The 24,575-nt window shown below is 38.4% G+C and overlaps 3 protein-coding genes across 3 annotated transcripts in view; 2 read left to right on the forward strand and 1 right to left on the reverse strand.

Annotated features, from left to right (window-relative positions):
- The window catches only part of ZDHHC20 (zinc finger DHHC-type palmitoyltransferase 20), a 53,395-nt gene extending 46,617 nt beyond the window's left edge, over positions 1 to 6,778 (forward strand). The window contains exons 11-13 of the mRNA XM_070943911.1: positions 2,959 to 3,074; positions 5,494 to 5,571; positions 6,272 to 6,778. Coding sequence (XP_070800012.1) covers positions 2,959 to 3,074; positions 5,494 to 5,531 — 154 coding nt within the window. The 3' untranslated portion in view covers positions 5,532 to 5,571; positions 6,272 to 6,778. The remainder of the gene's footprint in view (positions 1 to 2,958; positions 3,075 to 5,493; positions 5,572 to 6,271) is intronic.
- A 4,053-nt stretch (positions 6,779 to 10,831) lies between these two features.
- On the reverse strand, positions 10,832 to 13,452 carry MRPL57 (mitochondrial ribosomal protein L57). The gene is made up of 2 exons (XM_070943912.1): positions 13,263 to 13,452; positions 10,832 to 11,442 (listed from the first exon to the last, which is right to left on the reverse strand). Exon 2 carries the CDS (start codon positions 11,438 to 11,440, stop codon positions 11,126 to 11,128), a length of 315 nt encoding a protein of 104 aa, XP_070800013.1. The 5' UTR covers positions 11,441 to 11,442; positions 13,263 to 13,452; the 3' UTR covers positions 10,832 to 11,125.
- Positions 13,453 to 13,791: 339 nt separating this feature from the next.
- Positions 13,792 to 23,800, forward strand: SKA3 (spindle and kinetochore associated complex subunit 3). The gene is made up of 10 exons (XM_070943660.1): positions 13,792 to 13,870; positions 15,288 to 15,413; positions 16,753 to 16,817; positions 17,329 to 17,479; positions 18,410 to 18,752; positions 20,290 to 20,354; positions 21,548 to 21,717; positions 21,892 to 22,080; positions 22,180 to 22,301; positions 23,791 to 23,800. The coding sequence occupies exons 2-10, from the start codon at positions 15,314 to 15,316 to the stop codon at positions 23,798 to 23,800; spliced, it is 1,215 nt and encodes a 404-aa protein (XP_070799761.1). The 5' UTR covers positions 13,792 to 13,870; positions 15,288 to 15,313.
- The last annotated feature ends 775 nt before the right edge of the window (positions 23,801 to 24,575 follow it).

The raw sequence follows: 24,575 nt of genomic DNA on the forward strand, positions 1-24,575 counted from the left end.
AGGGCAGAAAAAAAGGACAAGATTGTTGCCTGGCACCAATGCCAAACTGAATTCATATGAGTCATGAAGTTCAAGTCTAGGTGCAGACTGATGATGTCTGATTAGATTGTGCAGAATTCTTTTTTAGCAAACAATGTGTGGTTATCACCCTTTTAAGGTAGACAAGACTAGGAAACCAAAGTAATAAATATTAATACTACAGTACTTCTATTGTAAAATTACCATAACAGAATCATGCAAGTCTGACTATACTCCCTCCCCCTTTCCTTTTATCTTAGTGAGAACTAGGGAGGGTCTTTCTCAATCTACATTTTTGCTCCAGACTCAGATATATGTCATTTGACCATTGCCTTTATTGCAGTTGTTCCTCCTGCTTCTCAAAGTTATTCCTTCTTCCCAATATAATCTACTTGATATTTGTCAGATGTTACTAGTATTGAGAATACCATATTCCAAATCAAGTATTCCAAACAAGGCTTTAAATTGCTGGTTGTAATAAGAGAGGTTTGTTTTATAAATCTTTTGTCATGTGAATATATTGAGAGAGGATCTCTGCTGCCTGATGCTAAGGCTGAGGAGAGGGCTGGTCCTTATCTGTGGACGATACTTGATTGTCATCCCTGTCAACGGTCTGCCTCTAAGAAGGCCAGGGCTTGGGCAGTGGAAACTGATAATGAAAACTTCCTTTTTTTCCTAACCCATCTGTAAAAGGATTGTCACATCAACATATGTGTGAATGGTGAAAATGGGGGTGTTTGGTTGTAGGTGAAGATCTTCAAAGCTGCAGCCTGACTGGGTGTTTGTGACTGGGTAATGAAAAGTAGCTAGAGCTTTAAGATGGAATATGACCTGAGGAAGTCACTATAGAAGCTTGAAAAGTATCATTCCATTGAGAGGCCAGCAATTCAAGAACCGTAGCACTTATCACACCTCCTCGGGGAATTGTGGAAGAGAACTGGGGCTATTCAATGTTATGCGTTGGTGGCTTAAACCCTCTTGCCCTTGTGTGCCATAGGTCCTCAGAGAAATCTATCACTGTTGTTTTGTTTTTTTGGCTATGCAAAAGGTTCCCAAAAAGGTATCTAAAAAGCAAAAGAAAGGAAAAGTAGGTTTAAAAAAGTAAAAATGAGCCAAAAAAAATGGTGATTTATCTTGACTTTTGAGATGGAAGGAAAAGCTTGCGTAGTTATACCTGTTCTCTAAAACAAGGAGAGCTTCAAAATAGCTATCTCCTCCAACAGGAACCAATCTTCTCTATCCCTGCCTCTACCATGGGGAAATAGGATTACCCTTTACTTGACTCTAATGGCACCATTTCAGCAGTAAAGAGAGAAACTGCTGTTGATCCTTCACTTTCCCAGAATGCAGGGGGCTGAAGTTTACAGATGCTGTTTATCATTGGCTGGGCCAGTGCTACAGAACAGCCTTCGAAGGATCAGAAGTGACCTACCCACCCTCACTTCCAATTGCTGGCTATCTGCAAGATATTAAAAACAGAAGTAGGCCAAAGGGTCTATGTTTAATGGCTTTGGGAGGCAGGCTGAAGAGCCACAGCCAGAGGAATGGTCAGACAAGAGGCAGCTAAGCCCACAAAAGGAATGTGGGTATGATAAATGTCTTAGAAGGGACACTCCCTTGTTTCTTGGGTTGTAAATGCAAGGGGGTGTTGTACTTTCAAACTTGCAAGATCCTATTTTTGTAAGCTTACAATCAGAGGTAGGTTTCATATAATTTTACCACTGGTTCACCGCGCACCGATAATGTAAGCTTTGCTCATATGCGTGGCTTGCACGCATGCGCACAGCTTAGAAAACGTGTCTAAATAGGACTGCATAGGAGGTCGCTGCTACTGCTTCACCTGAACCAATCCGAACCAGCTGAATACCATCGCTGCTTACAATAAAGTAGAATTAATCTAGCCGATCACGTTTCTGGATTACACACTAGGCTGACCCTATATGGGATACATCAATTTTGTTCTTTGTTTGCATTCCTTTTTTTTTTTTTTTGGTTTTGTTTTTTAGCTTTATTTTTTATCTTTATTATAATTGTACATTAATTTCTTGCTGATTGTGGCAGATCAAATGAATAAATAAATAGGAGATGTGTATTGGAAACTTACTAAGTTAAATTGTTTTAACAGAAAATGTGCAGAAAATCTTTGACTAGTTTTCCTTTGACTTTGTATTTCGTTGTTGTTCTGTGAAGTTTGCTGAGCTCTAGATTGGATTCTTGCCACCTGTTTTTGATGTGCAAGTGGAGAAATTAGAAATAAAAAGTTTCTAGCTGTCTCTTTCAAAGTCTGAAAGTAGCATTTAAGCCACTGAGTCCAATCCAGTGGTGGGATTCAAGTAATTTAACAACCGGTTCTCTGCCCTAATGATTTCTTCTAACAACCAGTTTGCCAAACTGCTCAGAAAGTTAACAACCGGTTCTCCCGAAGTGGTGCAAACTGGCTGAATCCCATCACTGGTCCAATCAATAACCAAATTAAAATATCCCTGATAGGTAGCCTCTGAACAACTTTAGCTATCTGTTGGAAGAACAATTTCCAAGATTGCTTTTTACAGAAGTTAGTAATCCTGCTTGGCAAAATAAAGCAACAGTGTTCAAGGTGTCTGAGTATTATATTTGTGATCATTTTTTAAAAAATCTAATCTTGCTTTTGGGTTTTCTCATAAATTTAGAGTTATTTTTCTTTAGGCTAAACATGAATGTTATACAGCAGTTGGGGCTACAATTCTGAGCATTGGAAATCTGAACAACCATTAGATGACGGCAGCAACTCTTAAAAAAGAAAAATCTAAAATCATTCAAGGCTTGCAGCTCAGAACTGTTGGGCTATAGGAGTACATAATTAGAAGCAACAGAGTGTAGTTCTAAACATATTTCACGAAGAATTGCAAGAGTGAACTTTTGTGGGAATCCATTCTCTCTAACAGAAATTTTATTTTTCAGCTCTTCTACTAGTCAGCCATTTCCTACTAGGCCACTCAGTGAATCTCAAAATCGGTTGCTCGCCAGTGATAACCAGTGGGTGGAGGTCAGTTCAGAAGATGAAACTGTTAAATCAGGTATGCATAATTATGGCAGCTTGTTACAGGGCAGGATTTCACAATTTGTTTTTTTTTTCTCTAAATCTATTTTTATTTTATTCAAAAAAAAGTTAAAATACAAAAGACCCCAAAAAATTAAAAAGAAAAACAGAGAACAAAGAAGAGTTTTAAAAGAGAAAGGTGCGTTAAAAAAAGACTAACACATATACACATATTGTCCTCCCTAGTTGAATGCTGATTAATACAACAATATTAGTTTCCCACCCCTTGCAAAACAGCCCCACAGAATTTTAAATTATGAATTCTATTTACAAGTTGTTAACCTATTGTCTGTATGCAGTATTAATAACAAAATACTTAACAGGAAGAACAGTAATAATAAAAAAGACAAGATTAAAATTCCAAAAACCTCTGTTAACGAACTTTTATGGTAATCAATTCGTAGAAAAATTACCACAGCTTCTTAACTATCACAAATCATTCCAAAAATTAACCCTGATTGATCCTGGATCAAATATCCGTGTTTGTTTTTTAATACTATATCTTACCAAGTGTTGTCTGATTAAATACAATATGACCAATCTCCAAAGCCAGCCTGTTCTCCCAAAAAGGTTCAGATGAAATTGGTCCCTAGTTAAATGTGATAAATATATTCCCCAACTTCCTTCATTCCACTTTAAAAAGACCAATTTACAACTTATTCACCCAGACTATTTTCTACTGTTATATAAAAGTGCAGGCTTGAACTTCAGGGAGGTGTATGGAGTCAACTCTATTATTTCTAAGTCTGAGTTCATACTTCTTCCCAACAAATCTACTCCTTTGAAATCACATTCTTTTTGTGGGTTTAATTTATTTACAGACACTTACCTCTGAATGTTGTCCACAGTCGTTATGAGTTCATCAAACTTCTTAAAAAAGCTTTCAGCTAAGAGTTGCATGTTGCCAAGCAGTCTATTCTTGAGTGTCACCCTCCTCTCCTTGTCTGTAATCCAATATATTGTTATTCAGTGTGGTAGGTAAGAGTTCTTCGGAGAAGAACAGGAAAAAGACAAAAGAACAGAATGTTTTCTGGATATTTTGATCCAAAATTAAAAAGGGTTAAGAAAAATAAACTCCAAACTTTTTGCAAAGTGATAAAATAAAAAATCCTTGTGGTGAATGTCCAATAAAAATGTAAAAGCACTTTCACTACCCAAAGAAGGGCCATGTTTCCATATGGAAAAGCTGAAGTTAATGAAAACAACCAAATACATCAAAGGAAAAAAACAAAAAAGAACAGATAAAATCCATCAGGAGGTTGAAATAAATCAACATTCAGCTAACCAATTACCTTTTAAAAATAAAAAAACTAAGCAGGCTTGCTTTCCAGAACAGTCTGCTGATAGGAAAAGTTTGATAAAATGCTAATGACTTTCTGGCTGCTCCCACAGGGATCTGCAATTTTCAAGATCCCCCCTCCCAGGTGGGTCCACAGCCATCCAAAAGTCATCTTGGGTTATTCGTAACTTCCTCCACTCAAATCCAGGGACCAACATTGCCAAAGAACCAGCTTTGGCAACAAAAACAGCAGATCATCAGCAAGTGAGGAAACTCTTCCTACCAGGCAGCAGCCATCTTGGGGAAGGAGTTCACAATTCCTATTGAAAACAAATACCTGGAGAGGATCTATCAAATTTATATGGCCGTCCATTTCATAAAAAGATTCTCAGCAACATACTACAATTAAAACAATAAATACATAAAAACAATCATTATTCAAACTATAAATAATCACTATTAAAATAATTAAAACACCTGGCAGAGGAGACAGTGAATATCGGCAAACAAAACACAACTAGATCACGTGAAGTACTAGTACCACTTTATAAAACTCTAATAAGACCACACCTGGAATACTGCAACCAATTTTGGTCACCATACTACAAAAAGGATGTAGAGACTTTGGAAAAAGTTCAGAGAAGAGCAACTAAGATGATCAAAGGCCTGGAGACTAAAACATGAAGAAGTCTAAAGAAAAGAAGAATTGGGGGTGACATGATAGCAGTATTGCAGTGTTTGAGGGGCTGCCACAAAGAAGGGGGGGTCAAATTATTCTCCAAAGCACCAGAGGGCAGGACAAGAAACAATGGTTGGAAACTAATCAAGGAGAGAAGCAACCTGGAATTAAGAAGAAACTTCCTAACAGTGAGCACAATTAACCAGTGGAACAGCTTGCCTCCAGAAATCGTGAGCACTCCCTCACTGGATGTTTTTAACGAGAATTTAGACAGTCACTTATCTAAAATGGTATAGGTTCTCCTGCTTGAGCAGGGGGCTGGACTAGAAGACCTCCAAAGTCCCTTCCAGCTCATTCTATTCTAAACTAAGTAGTAATTGCGCCCTCCTTTGCTTCTGATGTCTAAAACCTCTAAACCAGACTCTTCTTCTTTTTCAGGTGTAAAAAAACATATTATAGTTTCATTGGAGAGCTGATCTTATCTCAGTATCCATTTCTTTCAGAGAAGGAGAAATGGTAAGAAAATCTATACTCAGAAAAGTCAATATGACTTTGATTCCAAAATCTTTTATGTAAACAGGAAAGAAAACATGGGCTACACCATAGGCTAACCTTGAGTAGCACTTAATAATAAAATATTTTCTTTCTTACTTTGCATATTTTTTAATGTCAGCTTATTTTTACCACTTCATTCCACAAGGTTAGCATATTAAACGTTAATTTAATTTGAGCTGCTTCCAAATTTAGCAGTTTTTAATTCTGTTCTTCAAAAGAAATGAACATAAGTGTATGAAATAAGGACAAATGCTGCTTTAAATCCAAATTTCTGTATTGATACTAAACACCCCATGTTGGATTTTTTTCCGAAAACAGTAGATAGATTTCATCAAGTTGCAGGCTAAATCCAAAAAACAGATAAAGAACTCCAGAGAAGATGGAAGGTTTGCAAAGCATTGACAGAGTAGAAGCCTCTTCGGTATAAAAATAATAATAATTTGTAAATTAACAGCTAGTTTGGCAAGAGAAAGCTGATTTAGCAAAGCAAGTGGCAGCCCAGGTTTCATATGTGTTTTAGTATCTTTTCTGGAAAGCTTTTCTTACATACAGCAATTCATAGCAGAGAAACCCATTTTCGGTGCAGAATTAGCCGTGTCTTTTACTTGCCTTTACTTATCTTTATTCAATACAATACTTATACAGTTTGTTTTCCAAATAGATTTCTACAATACATTTGTGCTTGGATATTATTTTTTTAAGGAAGACACCAATAAATCAGTGGAACAGTTCCAGCATGTTAACAAGACACGGAAAATGAGATTGTTGATGGTATCCAGTGGATGCTTATAAGCACTTCCGGTGCAGAAAGTCTGATGCCTTAAGATTCGTGATGTGCATTTTTGCAACATGGACATAAGCTATTACAAGGGCCAAATTCTCAAATGCCCTGCAAGGGTCCGCAAGACTCAGAAGTGCAGAAACTATGCATTCTAGCTGCACTGTAGTAGTGACTGATTCTGCAAACTTCATGTGTGAAGCAATGCCATGCTGGTATCATTACTTTCGTAACAGTTCTGTGGAAGAAAAGTGGGGTAGGAAAGGGTAGTCATATAGTTTACTGTAGCATTTCACCATTAACATTCTACAATACAGTTATATGTGGCTCAATCATCATCTGGTGGACTACTGATATTTGGTACTTTTGTTTTGTTTTTTTTCCCTCCCATAACCATCATGAGTTAACCAGTAGTAATGGTAAAAGTGTTGTAAAGCAGCCAATCAAAAACTGACTTTCTAACTTTCTCTGATAATCGAAGTCCTTTTCTTTCAGGCTTGATTTGTTGCAATACAGTGTTGTTACAATACTGTACAGTATTAGAGAAGCAAGATTTCTTTCTCAGCTCTCTAGCAATTTGAAGTGCTAATTGAGAAAATTATTTTCCTGAGCAATTTTGGTCAGTATTTGTAAGAAATCTGATATTTTAATTTCTTGGAAACATGGAAAAGTGATGTTCTCCCTTCCCGTTTTAGAATGTTTAATAATTGCTAATTTTATTTGTTAGCATTTTTTGCCTGCTATCCCCAATATACATATTCTTTCTGAAGTCTGCAGGTTATTCAGCCATGAACAGAAATCATTCCTTTCTTTTTCTTTCTGTGCTTGTTTTTTTTAAATAGAAAATAAGCTGGCATGAAAGTGTTATTGAGGGATTGGATTTCATAATTCTCTGCACTAAGAACATTGAGTGAACTAGGGAAGGAACTGAGGAAAGGGGACCTTGTTCACAGCCATCTGCTTTCATTGTTCAGGATTCCCCGTCTTTTCTATCTCTTTTTGATCTTGGATCTAATCCTATCCTTTAACAATAAATACTGATGTATACTTTCAGTACAACGGTAAATATTTACATTAATCTGTTAGAGCAGGAGTGTCAAACTCACATCGTCACAGTGTCATCACGTGACATATTGGGACTTTTTTCCCCTTCGCTAAACCGGGTGTGGGCGTGGCCAGCACATGACACATCCGACCCATGGGCTGGGAGTTTGACAGCTCTGTGTTAGAGGATAGGAAGACACTGGATGCTTGACTCTGACAAGAACTATATGCATGAATTTCCTTTACCACAAATCACCAATCCTCCAAGCAATGTTCTGATTATTATGACCCTTAACAATGTTGGCAGATTTAGAAATTCAGCTCCTACAATTCTGGGAGCTGGCGTCCATATTAAAGTTGCTAAGGTTGAGAAAGATTTTGAAGAGGATAATCTCTTCTCTCACTCTGTGGTTGTATAGGAGTTCCTGTCCTGATATATACTTTTAAATCTATTACCATCAGTTGTATCTCAACAGTTCTACATTTCTTATTTCAATCCATAAAACAAAATTTGTGCAAGTGATATATTTTTAAAAAACTGATTTTGAGTAAACAACAGGTAAAATAAAATGCAAAATATATGTATCAATATGGCTTTTCCAAATTAATTTCTAAAACGAGAAGAAATAAAATACATTGTGCAGTTCTTGTGACTCAATGCTGCATCCTATCTTTACAGTGCAAGTTAGGCTCAAGGTCTCATTACCCTCTTGGTCAGATAATGTGGTTCCGTGCTATGAATTAGTGCTATCTAGTACAGCTAGATATAGGGAGGATAAAATAAAAGGAAGTCAGACTGTTAGGACACAGTACAAATTCTGCAAATCCACACCTAGAGGTTACGGCAAATACATTATCTCTTAAATTATTTAGTACATAGGAAAGATCAGTTATTGCAAACTAATTGTAATGATATGTGGGAAGGATCTTGAGAGACGGGGAAGAGCCACAGCCAGGGGAAGAGTTGGATAACAGCAGGGGTGAAATCTACTTACCTTCCCAACCGATTCGGAAGTCCATGCACTGCGTCACGAGCGCGCTTGGACCCTCTGTGCATGTGCAAACCCTTCTGTACATACGCAAAGGGTAAAAAGCAGGTTGCTTCCTGGCTAAAATCAGGAAGTAACAACCGGGCGGGCGGGCGGAGCCTCACACCGCCATCGCTACCAGTTCTCCGAACCACCGGTTGCCATCGCTACTGGTTCGGCTGAACCGATCCAAACCAGGAGCATTTCACCCCTGGATAATAGCAATTTAGGCCATGGAAGCAATGTAGATGTGGCCATCTCAGAAAGGACCTTCTGTGATTTCTTGGACCTTAAAGATGACAAGGGAGAGATGTTTTGCAAGACTGATGTCATACTTGTGAGGTTTATATTTAGCTCATGAGTGTGCTTCCTTTCTGGACCATCTTGTAAGGCTGACATCAGTCTTGCAGCTCTGAAAGTATATGTCTCTGCTGTTGCCTTTTTGGTCCAGGAAACTAGGAAGGGTTTCTTCTGAGATGTTTGCCATACCCACATAGCTTCCTTAGGCTAAGCTGCCTCTTGTCCAATCATTTCCCTGGCTGTGGCTCTTCCCATCTCCCAAAGTCATTGTCACATACCATTACACCAATAACTTGACTACAGCAAAAATAGTCTTAAAAGATAAATTAAAATTCAAATGCATCAGTAAAAATGAATGGATTACAGGGTTCTCTGAGTAAAGTATATATAGAAATAATAGCTCTTTGTACTTATTTGTTTGGCATTTATGTCTAGTAATAATAAGGAGTAAATTTAAAACTATGTTGGCAATATTTAGTAGTTTAAATTATTTTGCAATCATTAAGCCATTGAAAAAAATTCGAACAGTGACTAGTGAAATCATCTATATCAGGGGTGTCAAACTTACGCCATCCCAGCATCATCACATGATGTATCGGGACTTTTTTCCCCTTCGCTGAACTGGGTGTGGGCGTGGCCAGCATGGGATGCACCAGGCCCATGGGCCAGGAGTTTTACAGCCCTGATCTATATGTTGGGTCAGAAAGAAAAGTGTTTATAGTACTGAACTGTAACTAACAGGTAGAAAACCTTATTAATTTCAAGAAATTATACCAAAGAGTATGATATATCATGCCGATTGTATTGGAAGATGTATAATTTAAGTGCTTTATCAGAGCATTTTGCTAATGAACGTGTAATGGTATAATTAGAAATTTTTTATGTACATTCATTTTGGGGAATTATAGCTTGCATATTGTAAGCATAGATTCTTGGTTGCCTTAGGAAGTCCCTTCCCAGTTATTGTTTATGCTTAGTTCTAGAGACTTAAGACTTGATTTACTGGCTGCTATTATAAATTAGATTTTATGCTGCAGTTTTAAATAAGACAAGTATTTTCTAGTAATTATGATTTCTTATTCCAAGGAATTTTGATTAATAGAAAAGGCTTAAAACAGCACTTGATTAAACAGATCTCTGGCATCCTGTGTTGGAGAAATGTCCTAGCAATTGTTATTTTTGTAATTTTCTATTAATGTAGTGACAAGGTCCAAGCAATTAAATGACACTATTTACAATACTGTATACAATTTCATTTAGAAATTGTGTAATTAATTTTCAATCATGTTTGACTTTTGTATATCAAAGTACAGATCATGTCTTAATTATAACTGTTTTTAAAAAGCATAATCTTCAAGCCCTTCTTTGCCAAATTGATGATGCATTAATGTGTTATGACATAATGAATGCATAAGAAAATAAATAACTTGGGAACAGGCTTTCTGCTATATTTCGATTTCAGTTATTTATTTTGCATTGTCATAAATGAATAGGGACATAAAAAAGAGAAAAGGCATTAAAATGCATTTAGCCTCTATTGAAATGAAAAATGCATCAGCCATTTTTATGCACTGCCTGGGGAGTTTTAAAAGCAAATCTCTTCCACTTCTTAATTCAATTAGGACAACTCATTAACTGATGATTAAAATTTTAAAATTATTTTCTGTTACTAATATTTCAAGGGCATATTTTAGGCTTTAACATACCCTAAATTAGTGTCTTCCAAATAAGATGTTTACTGAGCCCATACCACTGACAAGTATCTAGCCTTACTTTAGCCATTCATTAATAACTCTTTCAATCGGGTGACTATACTACATCAAAATATACCTCCAATCCGGAAAGTTGATTTTATACCAGTGATTCTCAACCTTTTCTTCACCCCACGTCCTCTTTAAATATGTTTTTTGACCAAAGACCCTAAAGATTTAAATCATAACATTTCTTGAAGCCTTCACGGACCCCCTGATAACATTGCAGACCACAGGTTGAGAACCACTGCCATATATTGTAAAATGGATAAAATGAGAATGTTCTTTGTGGTTTCTGCCTCTGAATATATAAGTAGATACATGGTTTATGAGATTTTATTTTCTAGGGAATAGAGGAATGGAAATACAAGGAGGCAAAGCCAGCTTTTAGAGATTTAAAAAAAAAAATAAAAATCCTCAAATCCTTTTTATAACAATAGCACTAAACTCTGAAAGGAAAAAAAAGCATACATAATTTAGTAGAAAAATTTATGTATTTATGAAGCTAATAGCTGATTGAAAACAAGAATATATTTATTTATGCATTGTTTCATTGTCACTAAAAGCAAGCGCATTAAATCCATAAAATCCATTAGAATGGCAAAGGACACACATCAGGAATCTGCCCATCTCTTTGTCACATTAAGCTGTTTCAGATATTCTGAAACATACTTGTGTTCAGGAAATTTTGCTCTCTCTTCAGCTATTCTTTGTTGCCTTAACGCAGATACATTTTCTTCATCATGACGATACTCCTGCTCTTTTGTCATATATGGACAACTTAGCCAATATTCATTTTCAGCTTCAATTTCAAGTCTCCTAATCATATTTGCCTTCATTACAGGAGTAATGAATCTTGGCCGTCTGTGTTTACCAATCCATTGTTTTCCAGGAATTCTGTTTCGAAACAGTACTCGAGTCAGAAACATGCCTGTAAAAAGAAATAAGAAATGTTAACTATTTGAAATATTAAGTGTATAAACATTCTAAGTCAATGTATTACTTACATTAGCAAAGAACAGAATTAATTTTTATATTGCATTTAAGTAATTTGTGCCCTCAATTTGGAGAGGTTCCAGATCATTTACAGAAATTAAAAATATCATAATACAAATCCCTAATAATGTATTAGAATAATATAGGCATTTGTGGCTCGACAGCTAATCTCCAAAGATCTTTTGGAAAATCAAGGTTTTTGCCAGATTCTGGAACAACATAAAAACAAATGAGATATTTTCGCTTTTTTCAAGAGAGTAAAAAGGCAAGGGGGAAGAAATCAAAAGCTCACTTTTTCAAGTTTTTTTTAATGAACCATTATATCTCTATCAATACCGAATCTAAAGGGCTCCTTGAAAGAAAAGAAAATTAGATGAATTGCTTTCACGAAATGAACAGTAATGGGAATTCACATTAAATTTGCACACTGATGCCAATAGGTGTACTGGTGTGAAAGATACAGGTGTTTTAATTATCTCGATTAATATTTTTCAATTTGCATTGAAAGAAAAGTTACCATTGGAATTAACAGTATACAGCAGGGGTGTCAAACTCACATCACAGTGGGGTCACGTGATGTATCGGGACTTTTTTTCCCCCCCTTCACTAAACCAGGCATGGGCGAGGCCAGCGTGTGATACATCTGACCTGCGGGCCGCAAGTTTAACAGCCCTGCTATACAGATTAGGTGAAACCTGGTTCAATAGCAGTAACTGTGAGAGGGAGCTTGGAGTCCTAGTGGACAATCACTTAAATAAGAGCCAGCAGTGTGCAACAGCAGCCTCAAAAACCAACACAATCCTAGGCTGCATTAACAGAGGGATAGAAATCAAGATTATGTGAAGTATTAGTATTGCTTAATAAAGACTTTGTAAGATCACATCTAGAATACTGTGTCCAGTTTTGGTTACCACATTATAGAAAACTTGAGACTTTGGAAAGAGTGCAGAGAAGAGCAACAAAGATGATGAGGGGTCTGGAGGTTAAACATACGAAGAACTGGGGTATGGCCAGGCTAGAGAAAAGAAGGACTAACTGTTCCAATATTTGAGGGGCTGTCGCAAAGAGGAGGAGAGGGTTTCCAAAGCACCTGAAGGCAGAACAAAAGCAATGGGATGAAACAAGGAGAGAATCATCCTAGAAATAAGGAGAAATTTCCTGACACTGGGAAAAATTAACCAGTGGAACAGCTTGCCTTCAGAAGTTGTGGGTGCTCCATCACTGGAGGCTTTTAAGAAGAGACTGGACAGCCACTTGATGGAGGGTATGGGGTCTCCTGCTTGAGGAGGGGTCGGATTAGAAGACCTCCAAGGTCCCTTCCAACTCTGCTATTCTGTTAAAGACTCTTACCTTCTTCAACCCACATAAAACCAGGATATAAATATAGTTCATGTTGTATTCCATTTTTTTTTTTCTTCGACCCTGGCAAATTCTGGGAGTTGAAGTCCACCTATCTTTAAGTAGCCAAGGTTGAGAAGAACTGCTCTAGTCACCTCCCCAATTGCACTGAGCCAGGGGTGGGCAATTGTGGCTCTTTTACAACCTGTGGACTTCAACTCCCAGAATTCCTGAGACAGCTTGGCTGTCTCAGGAATTCTGGGAGTTGAAGTCCACAGGTTGTAAAAGAGCCACAACTGCCCGCCCCTGCACTGGGCTAATGTTGAAGCTTTTGCAGAAAACAGCCGCCCCTCTCACAGCGCAATGGCCGGTTGCCACCTCAACCGCGATGCCCCCACCCCGATTCTTATTACTGACCTACAGCGTCGTCCCTCGTCTATGAAGCAACGGGCCGCCGCACGTTCCCTTGCCGCCTCGAGGCTCCTACCCGGCCTTTCCCAACTCGCCGGGCCTCGTCGATGCGTCCACCTCACCACGACCGATCCCGGGTCGAGCCAAATAGCGCTCCAAAGGCCGCTGCGCTGAACGAGAACCTCAAGTCTCGCCTCTCGCGAGAGCACCGAATCAAAGGGCGCAGCAAAAAAAAAAAAAAAAGGCAGGTAAATGTGAACTAGCCTGCCTACGTCACGGGGTTGCAATAAGGAGGCGGGCAGAGCCGGAGTGGGCCAATCGGTGCCCGCCATCCCGGGGAATTCAAAAGGCCGCGAAGGAAAGAAGTTGCCCGCTGCGGTCCTGAGGCGAAAGAGCGGCGCCCGTTGTGGCGGCAGTCTTGGCGAGCTGCGGAGGCGTGTTTCTCCCTCATTTCGGCGGCTCCTGCGAATGACCGGAGGTATTCAGGAAAGGCTTAGAGTGCCTCTTGTCTTGAGGGAGGAGGCGAGGCTATTCGGGCTCCCGAAAACGGATTTCCTGCAGTTCTTGTTCAAGCAGCCCTCTTGTCTTTTGAAGGAAAATAATAAGATAATAAGGTAAATGCTTTCTTCCCCAGAATAAATGCAGTGCTCTTGCATGTGCTAAAAATTGGGGTGTTGAAACTGTACCAATCTACAGATGGAGAAAGGTTGTGTCTGGAGATGTGCACAGTACCATTTTATTTTCCATTAGGAGGATAAGGTTATTTATTGTTTTTGTATTAATCCAGTTTAGACACCAAGTGACTGGGCCATTTGCAAATAATGACATAAATGCTCGTACAAATAAAAACCAGAATGGGAGCAGGAGACAATACAGGTAATCCTCGATTTATAACCACAATTGAGCCCATAATTTCTGTTGTTAAGTGAGATGTTTGTTAGGTGAACTTCACCCCATTTTACGACCTTTCTTGCCACAGTTGTTAATTGACTCACCGCAGGTGATCAGTTAGTAACCCAGTTGTTAAGTGAATCTAGCTTCCCCATTGACTTTGCTTGTCAAAAGGTTACAAAAGGGGATCATGTGACCTCGGGACACAGCAACAGTCATACTATAAGTATCAACCAGTTGCCAAGCATCTGAATTTTGATCACACGATCATGGGGGTGCTATAAAGGTCGTAAGTGTGTAAAGTGGTCATAAGTCACTTTCTTCAGTGCTGTTGTAACTTTGAATGGTCACTAAATGAATTGTTGTAAACCGAGGACTATCCGTATACAGACCAAAAAAAAAAGACAGACCTAAAAGAGCCCCACCTCTCTCACTCCAGTGCCTGGGAAAACAATGAGGTCTTGAAGGCTTTATGGAACACCAACAGGATGGGAGTGACATGGATTTCAGGGGAATTTCATTCCAGAGGACAGATGCCGTGACATAGAAGGCACACTTTCTGGATCCTGATAATGACACTGTTTAATCAAAGGAACCCAGAGGTCTCCAACTATGGTGGGCACATACTTGGCCAGGCAGAAACCACGGAAAATTGGTGATCCCTCAAATATCCTAACTTGGTACAAGATAAGACTTTATAGGCAATAACCTTCATTATGAATTGGACCCAAAGCCAACTGGCAACAGTACATCTCTCTGCTTGCACTGCTATATTCTAGACCAGGTAAAGCTTCTGACAGGTTTTTCAAGGGCAACCCTATGTAGAGCACATCACAGTAGCCAAACCTAATAGTGATGCTTTGTGGGAGAGCCCTTTAATCTTTTCTGAAGACATGGTGATTTGTTTAGGGCTTGGGAGGAAAGCAGCATTTCCACAATAGAAATGCAACATAGAGGGAAAACATCTAGAATTAGATAACAAATATATGTGCTGCTAGATCAACTGTGCCCTTTTAAATAAATCTGCATGTATGGAAAGGCTGTTTCAACTATTTCTAAGCTATAATATTTTTTTCAAAATATTTTAATGTGTTTAACATAAGTTGAAAACTTTCATATTCTTTCTGAAATTCATCTTAGAAATAAGCTGTTAGCTTTTCTTCAGTATGGATGTAACAGGAACATTCTTCAACAAACTGCGAACTTTGGCAGTCACTTTGGAGAAGCAGGCTGAGCAATTTAAGCAAATTTTACTAGAAGATGAAGGTGAGAATGTAGTAAATAATTGCTTTGCTTCAGAAAGCTTCTGCTAAGGCAAAACCAAACAACTTGCATTTTGGCTTAAACAACACTGTGTAAATTTCGACACAGTGTCAATCTGCATATGAGATATTAACTAGAACATTGTTATGTTTCTGATTCAGTTCATTTCAAAAGAAATATTCTTTGCATTCATTGGTACATTTCTGAAGATCATAGTGATGTTCCTAGGATTCCCAACCAATGCTAATTTCTGATATTTATTTATTTATTTATTTTATTTTATTTTATTTTATTTTATTTGTATACCGCCCTTCTCCAACAGGACTCAGGGCGGTGAACAGCTACGGTAAAAACACAACATATAAAATTTAAAAGCAATTTAAAAAACATTAAATAATTTTGGCCATCAATTTAAAATAACCCAGTTAAAACCAATTATAAATTTAAAACCGCAAGGATGGGGTCAAGCCAGCCTGGCTAGATGAAATAGATGTGTTTTCAGGGCCCGACGAAAAGTCCGAAGGTCTGGTATCGTGCGTATCTCTGGGGGTAGGTTGTTCCAGAGGGCAGGTGCCGCCACAGAGAAGGCTCTCCCCCTGGGGGTCGCCGGCCGACATTGTCTGGCCAACGGCACCCTGAGGAGTCCCTCTCTGTGTGAGCGAACTGGCCGGTGGGAGGCTATTGGCGGCAGAAGGCGGTCTCGTAGATACCCCGGCCCTAAGCCATGGAGCGCTTTAAAGGTGGTCACCAACACCTTGAGGCGCACTCGGAAGACCACAGGAAGCCAGTGCAGCTCGCGCAGGAGAGGTGTCACATGGGAGCGCCCCGTCGCTCCCATAATCCCCCGCGCGGCCGCATTCTAGACCAACTGGAGCCTCCGGGTGCACCCCAAGGGGAGCCCCATGTAGAGAGCATTGCAGTAGTCCAGGCAGGAAATGACGAGTGCCTGAGTGACCGTGCGTAATGAGTCCCGATCTAGAAATGAATGCAACTGGCGTATCAGGTGGACCTGATAAAAAGCCCCCCTGGCCACGGCCATCATATGCTCTTCTAAAGACAGCCGTGTATCCAGGAGGACGTCCAAGTTGCGAGCCCTTTCCGTGGGGGCCAATGATTCTCCCCCAATAACCAGCGATGGCACCAGCTGGCTTTATCAGGACGCCGGAAGCCACAGCCACTCGGTCTTGGAAGGATTGAGTCGGAGCCTGTTTCTCCCCATCCAGGCCCGCACGGGCCTGGATTAGAACATCTCATCTTTTAAATAACAAACATCAATGTACAGGGTTGTACATCATTTTCTAAAGATATTGGTGGTGATTATTTATTTTCAAATGTTTTGAAGAATTTGAAGATGATTCTCCAATGCGATATCTACATGAACTGTACTCTGAAGCCAGAACACTAAAGGTAGATATGACCTGCTTCTCTTTATTCTCTTCACCTTCAAAGTGCTTTTCTAGAACGTTTATATTAAATGTGTTTAAAGTGGAAGATTAGTATGTGATTTAGTGGAAGATTAGTATGTGTGAAAGTTGCCTTCTCTGTGTTAGGTAATATCCCATGATAGTATTTCATATTCCCCAAGATAGAAAACCTGATTTCTTCTATACCATGCCTCCTGAAACCTTCCATTGTGTAATATTTCCAGAGAACCCACCAATCCTAAACTCTTCTATTAGGAGATGATAGCTTTATTCTTTAAAAACACAAGTAGCTTTGGATAGCATGGTCATAACTAGACATGTTTTTTAAATTGTTTTTATTAAAATGAAAAACATAAGAAATTTTGTTGCTGCTTCTATGTAATAAACAGCTTTTATGCTAAACCTGACATGTAGCTTACTAACACACACACACATATGACTATTAATGTTTATTACTTTATAATCATAAATTCTAACTCAAAAACAAATCATAGGCTGATGCTGATAATATTCTACATACAAGTTCTTCAGAAAGAGAGGCTACATACGACTTCATAAAGGCCAGCAAAGTTCTGATGATGAGAAATGCAACTAATCTTGAAAAAATAAGAGATCTCTTTCAGAAATACGGTTACAAGAATGAAGGTAATTTTCCCCCTCAATCTAGAATATTTGGTGTTTTAATATACTCTACAATTTATTTCTGTGTGCATTACTAATATTAAAAAGGATAGACACTTCAGCTTGGCAAAGCCTATATATCACTCTTCATCTTCTATAGATTTGAATCATCTGATCTTGACATTGCTGCTAGGTTTGGCACTGTTTAAGTTAAAAATTTCTATAATATGCATATGTACTAAAAAAACTGTATGCTCAATTTATTTTAATTTTTTGCCAATTTTCCTATGATACAAAGTTTTCTGGCCTCAGTTCTGTAAAAAAAAAATGTCATCTTTATGTAGCTTATTATTCCCATTTCCCTGGCATTGATGGATGTGATGGAGCATTTGCAATAGTAGTAACAGTTCGGAATTTTTTATTCTCTTATAACTAAGTACAGGACATATATGGAATAAAAACTATTAGTATAATGATATAAGCAGTCTGATGCATCATAATATTAAACAAGGAACCTCTTAATTAAAAGGTTCGTGATTTACATTATATTGTAAATGCATTCGAAGTATTTGTTTAAAAGTGGTTTCATAGGGCCGCTTGCAAAAAACCAAAGATTTTTGTCACTTTTTAAAAATTAGATGATTTAAAAAATGATCCTCCTAAACTCTTTGAATATACACATTGCCAAGACATAATATGCTTTCGCTTTAGAATTATTCATCTCTTATTTTTATATACTAATCAGGTCACTATTACTTATTCAAAAAAGCATGGTTAAAATACTTGATTTATTGGTGAAACCTTGTTGTACGGTTAGCAAACCTTGGTTACAGAGCAAGCAATGGTAGTGATAGAAGGACAATATTTATACAGAAAAAAGCATCCAACTTTGTGATACATTCCTTGACTTTTGGTCTTATCACCATATTCAGTGAGACAATTCTCTTTTTAAAGCCATAAAGGTTGATGATGAAATCAACGCTGGATCAGCATTATCTGATCAAATAGAACCAAAACCTCTTGATTTTCCTCAAAAATCATCTGGATCTCATAGTTTTCTGGAAACCCCTCAACTTTCAGATTTTGGGCTTTCAAAATATGCCCTTCCAAGTTCTTCAGACACAGTACACATTCCACATAGCCAGAACGAAGAGGTGAAAGCGGATAAATCTGAATATTTGTCACCCAAAGTAGAATACTTCAATATCCACGGGCGTGATCTGTCTGTAAATGATGAAACCACAAATTTAATGGATGACCAAACAATCTTTTGGCTTAATAAATCAAGAAAAAATAGGTAAGTGGTATATCTGTAAATCATTACAAAAGTATAATGATTATCATTTTCTTGTATCTTTTATGTCTGGAGCAATAAGACTACTATTTTTGTTATCTTCTTACATGCATAGGTATATCATTTCTGCTACCCCATCGCTGAACGATTCCATGCAGCTTTTAAGTAATAACATAATATTGAAATATAAAGAGACAGAAGGATAAACAAGAAGGCCATGATGTATTTTAGCGCAGAAATCATGCATGTGAAATGTTCAAACATGTCCAAATACCTTTCTGAAGAGTCATATTTTCATGGTTCTTCAAAACTAATAGGGGGTGGAATGGTCTCTGAGGTAAAACATCCCTGAAAAATTCAAGCATAGGATCCCTTTAAGCAGCACTCCCTACTATATCTCACACAATGGGCAAATTCAATCCAGAGAAGGCAATCTTGTATATGTACAAGCGCTAAGCCATTTTGGACTTTAAAGGTAGTAACTAGCACACTGAAATGTACTTGGCAGGAACATTTCTAACTGGCAAGTGGTGCAGTTCTCAAAACAGTAATATTACATGAGTGGACCAGAAGAATTTGGGGCCCTGCATATGCTCAATCATCTTGCAACTTCCAAAATGTCTTCTATGGCAGCCCTAGGTTGATCAGTTGCAGTAAACAAGCCATGAGGTAACAACAACAAAGCTGTTGTGGTGTGAGCAAAGCTTTCTGTACTAAAATTCACCTTTAGGTTGCAAAGGGCCTCTCAGCTCCTTACCTGCTGTTCAAAGAAGAGCTGTAAACTTGGAAAAATCCCTAGCTTGCAAGCCATGGCCTTGTAGGGAAGCACAAATCCACTGGAAATCAAAGCTGAGCTATCTTTGAATATAGTTGGGAAAGTATCTATGGAGATTCTCAATCATCCAGGTCATGGTTGTCCCTTTTTTTCCAAGAGGTAACTGGATTTTCTGGTTTTTCTTTGAAAACGTTTTGCTTTTCATCCAAGAAGTTTCTTCAACTCTGTCTGGATGGTGGGGAATGGAAGGATTTATACACCTTACAGATAGCTGGTCGTTTGCATTCTTTTAGCCAATTGTTAAGGCCACCTGGAGGTTTATCTGTGCCATCAGGGTCACCTGAGTGGTGCAAATGGGTGTGAAACTTTCTTGGAACTGTGTTATAAACTAGAGATATATGATGTCGTATTCCTCCCCGTTGAGAGAGGGCTGTTCTGTTTTGACATAGATGGCTTCTTTGACCCCTCTTTCAAACCAGCGGTCCTCTGTCCAAAATGTGGACTTCGCTGTCTTCAAAAGAATGGTCTTTGTCTTTTTAATGCAGATGGACTGCTGAATCTAGTTCTGATGGGTTTATATAAATCCTTCCATTCCCTACCATCCAGTTAGAGCTGAAGAAGCTTCTTGGATGAGAAACGAAAAGAGAAGAAAAACCAGTTGCCTCTTGAAAAAAAGCACCTTTGAGAGAGGTGGGAAAAGTTTGATATATTGGTTGTACTGTCATTTAAATAATATTTTTTTTCTTTTGCTAATAACTTGACCAGATCAGCAGGGGCAATGGTGTCAAATCAGAATCTGGCAGCACTCAGGCAATCAAATGAAGCAAGTGGTAAGTCTTATGTAGGTCAAATAACTTCCGGGATATCTTGTATTCATAAGTGAAGTCTTGAGAATCAGCTTCAGAATGTCAAGGCTGAGAAACAGTGCCTTAATGTATTTCATCCAACATTTGGGATTTGGTGAAAAACCCCTTGTTGTGAAAGAAAATCCTGCAGTGTTTCTGGACTTGCTTCTGCTAAGCCCTCAAATCAAAACTCAGATCTCTTCCTTATTCAAGGACACTTTCCCTACTCCCCACCACCCAGATATTGCCAAATAGGTTCTGGATGAGAGGGGGAAAAGGAAACAATCAGGAATTGCAAATTTGCAAAAAATCGTTGAAGATAACGGGGCACATTACACTGTCTCCTGCTGAATAAGCCTTCCCTTTTCATGCAAGTGCTGTATTTTTTGTACTGTAAGACGCACCGGAGTATAAGACGCAGCAAGATTTCGAAGAGGAAAACAAGGAAAAAAATTTTTTTGCCCTCCATACGTCTGGTTTTTGCCATCCCTGGCCCCCAGGAGCACTCTGCAGGCCACCCAAACACTCTGCGTGTCCCATTTTTGCAAAAAACAGGGTCGTTCTCCGCAAAAATGGGATGCGCAGAGGGTTTGGGAGGCCTGCAAAGAGCTCCTGGAGGCTGGGGAGGGCAAAAACATGATATGTGGGGGGAGGGGGTTTGGGAGGCCAAAAATGGGTCTTTTTTTTTTTTTTTTTTTTGCAAAAACAGGATGCGCAGAGGGTTTGGGAGGCCTGCAGAGTGCTCTGCGGGGCTGGGGAGTGCAAAAACGCGATGCATAGGGGGGGTTGGGAGGCCAAAAATGGGGACTGCAGAGAGTTTGGGAGGCCTGCAGAGTGCTCCTGGGATCTGGGGAGGGCAAAAACGCGATGCGTGGGGGATTTGGGAGGTATTTTTGCCCTCCCCAGCCCCCAGGAGCATTCTGCAGTCCTCCCAAACCCTCTGCAGATCCCGTTTTTGCGAAAAACGGGCCTGTTTTTGGTAAAAACAGGACATGCAGGGTAGAGTTTCGGGAGGCCAAAAATGGCTGTATTCGGTGTATAAAACGCACCACCATTTCCACTCTCTTAGAGGGGAAAAAAGTATGTCTTATACTACGAAAAGTATGAAAACCAATCCTTTGATCCATTTTCTGCATAATCTAACATGTTTTCAGTGTGAATCGATCAAATGTTTTCAGATCATGATTGTTTCGCTTCACCTGCTGCACCTGAGTTCCGCACACCTGGGATGAAAATTCCCCACAGAAAGACCACTGTTTTATCAGAGTCACCAGAAAGTAATCATTTGGATATTCCTAAACACACAACAGAAATACTTGATACAAAATCTCAGCAAATACAACCTATGGTAAGTATTGAGCACCATACTGGCAAATTTTAGGAATCTCTTAATAAAATGTCTGTCTCATATTGAGTCCATAGTATGTATGCCTCAAGAATAATATTTCAATGGTTGCTTGAATGAGTTGATACTTTCTGAAAAATATAACTTATGTTTCAAATTTTTTTTTTTTCTTCCTAGCATGCAAGTGCCATTAAGATACTGCCAGAGAATCCTATAAAACACAGTGTTCAACCTGTCCTGGATTCAGACAAACGTCTGGAATGTACTGAAGAACCTTCTCCTCCAGCAACGTCAATATATGAGGACCTCTTCAGTTCACCATTACCACCGCCTGAAATAACTGTGATTCCAAAGAATCTTTTGCAGGTTTGACATACAAAATTAATTTGCACTAAAGTTAGCATTTTATCAGCAAAATTGGAAACCTTCTTTTTTCAAACTCTCCTCTTGTTTAAACTTATTTAGATTTTATCCCGGTACAATCCAAATACAGAAGTACCCAGGTCAGCTGTGAAAGGAACTAAAGAAGAAAATGCTTCACAATTTGAAGAAAAGCGATTTCTTTTTACTGATAACAAAGAAAACAGGTAAGATTTGAGCAAAAAGTAAATTTCCCTTATATTTTGTGACTAAAAACTGAGTTTTTGAAACTTGAGGCTTTTGCACTTTCATGCAATTGAGACATTTTATCTTTGCCCTAAACAATGGCCAACCAAAATCTTTGCTGGCCTGATACTTTTCTGCCACCTTTTCCTTTCCCCAAATAATTTTTATTCAATCTTGGCAGGGGGGAGAAAAGATGTGCATTGATAGTGTACGTAGTACTCTATATCCTTATATACAATATTTAGTTTGGCCTGCTTCACAAAAAATCCTAAGAAACATTGTTTCTTGTAAACAAGTCAACCCAAGTGCTTTTTTTTTTTTTGCATGACAGCCAAGGATAATGTATTCTATTTTTAATGAGCTATCTTACTGAATATTTTAACTATAATGATCCACTTAGTATCATTTCTCTAAACAAGCCATTTTCACACTTTCTTGACACTAGTCATTATGGTCAGGAAATCAATTTGTGGCTTATGATCTCCCAACATTATTTGTCAATTGAATAAAAATACAATTATTTCCTGGGGGGGAGGCCTATTATGAAAGAATCAAAGTACCCATCCTTCCCAGATGCTTTGGATATAAAGTCCTGCCACTCTAGCCAGTGGGTAGGATTATGAAAGAAGAAAAGGTAGAAGGTAGGAATACAGTGGGCAGTTCTCACGTGAAATGTAAACACGAGTCCTTTAAAGAGCTGAGTATTAATTTGTTTATAAATTAATACGCTCCAAGGGGTGTTAAACTAACGGCCCGTGGGGTGTCACGTGCTGCCACGCCCACCCCAGGACCGTGAAAGGGGAAAATGTCACGAAACGTCACATGACAGCAACGTGACACCGAGAGTTTGACATCGGTGGCCTAAGTAAAGAGTAAGGGAGCCAGGTAGAATGGCAAATTAGGATGAGATGATTAAAATAAAAGGACTGAAAAGAACTTCAGAGGGATCTTTCCAATGTGGGAAAATGGGCCCCCAAATATAAAATATGGAATAATATAAACTTGTGAAGTTATGCTCTTTGGGCAAAATAAATTAAAAAATCCCATTATGTCTGGTAATATAGGGTTTTCATAGGCATTTGGTTGGCTAATGCAAGAATACAATATTGGATCAAACAAACTTTTATATGATTGACTTTACTTATAAATATGCAATATGCACTGAAGAAGGCAGAAAGTGGGTAAAATATGGGAGTGAATAGCAATACCATTTAGACTTATATACCGCTTCACAGTGCTTTTCTGCCCACTCTAAGCGGTTTACAGACTCATATTGCCCCCAACAGTCTGGGTCCTCATTTTAGCGACCTTGGAAGGATAGAAGGCTGAGTCAACCTTGAGCCGGTGAGAATGCAATAGCCGAACTGGTGGCAGCTGACAGTCAGCAGAATTAGCCTACAATACTGCATTCTAACCACTGCGCCACTACAGCTCTTAAGCCAATTGAAATCTAGCTCTCAATTTTTTTAGGAAGAAATGAATGAAAAGTTCTGAGAAATAACTATAATGATTTTCAGTTTCCCATTAAAACTAACTCTGGAAATGGAAACACAAATAGAATGCTATTTCCCTAATTGAGAACCTTGTAAAATAAATGTATCTATTGAAACAAGTATATTAATAGCTGAAGATAATAAAACAGGTTTGTAATATGTGCTTCATTATTACATTTGCAGAAAATACCCTGGATGAAATGAAGATTAAATCTGATTTTTTTTTCTTTGACTACCAGTCTAAAGGTTCTTTACTTTGTGAAGTATAACTTGTTTAATTTTAAACTATTCTGTACTCTCCTGTAAAAATTATCAAAATAAAATAAGGAACATAAATATAAGTAAATATCATTTATATGCTGTCAGTTGATTAAATTATTCGTAAGCATGTTGTCTTTTGAATCCTGCAGTTGTTAAATGAATCATGCAGTTGTTAAGCAAATCTGGCTTCTCCCATTGACTTTGCTTGTCAAATATATGCCAGTTGCCAAGTGCCCGAATTTTGATCATGTGACCAGACGAATTCTGTAATAGTCATGTGAAAACCGGTCCAAGTAACTTTTTCAGTGCTGTTAACTTTGAACTATTACAAAACAAATGGTTGTAAATTGAGGACTACCTGTATTTGTGTTTTATTCCTGAGTTCAGTATTTTATCTGCCCTCAAGTGAATAAAGCCAGGGTTTCTCTCAGAAGATTATAGTAGCTTTGATATAGAACCAGTTAATATCTGACTAAAGCATGTTAGCACTTTAATGCTCCA

Source organism: Pituophis catenifer, unplaced genomic scaffold, assembly GCF_029215685.1.
Source record: "Pituophis catenifer annectens isolate HBS135680 unplaced genomic scaffold, rPitCat1.0.hap2 SCAF_4, whole genome shotgun sequence".
NCBI classification, from domain to species: domain Eukaryota; kingdom Metazoa; phylum Chordata; class Lepidosauria; order Squamata; family Colubridae; genus Pituophis; species Pituophis catenifer.

What these genes read in the sequence shown, in the direction of transcription:
- MRPL57 (XM_070943912.1), bottom strand. Translation starts at nt 11,440, where the DNA reads ATGTTTCTGACTCGAGTACTGTTTCGAAACAGAATTCCTGGAAAACAA.
- SKA3 (XM_070943660.1), top strand. Translation starts at nt 15,314, where the DNA reads ATGGATGTAACAGGAACATTCTTCAACAAACTGCGAACTTTGGCAGTC. An exon ending in CTGAAGCCAGAACACTAAAG is followed by an intron (nt 16,818 to 17,328) that starts GTAGATATGACC and finishes AACAAATCATAG; the next exon opens with GCTGATGCTGATAATATTCT. An exon ending in GCAATCAAATGAAGCAAGTG is followed by an intron (nt 20,355 to 21,547) that starts GTAAGTCTTATG and finishes AAATGTTTTCAG; the next exon opens with ATCATGATTGTTTCGCTTCA.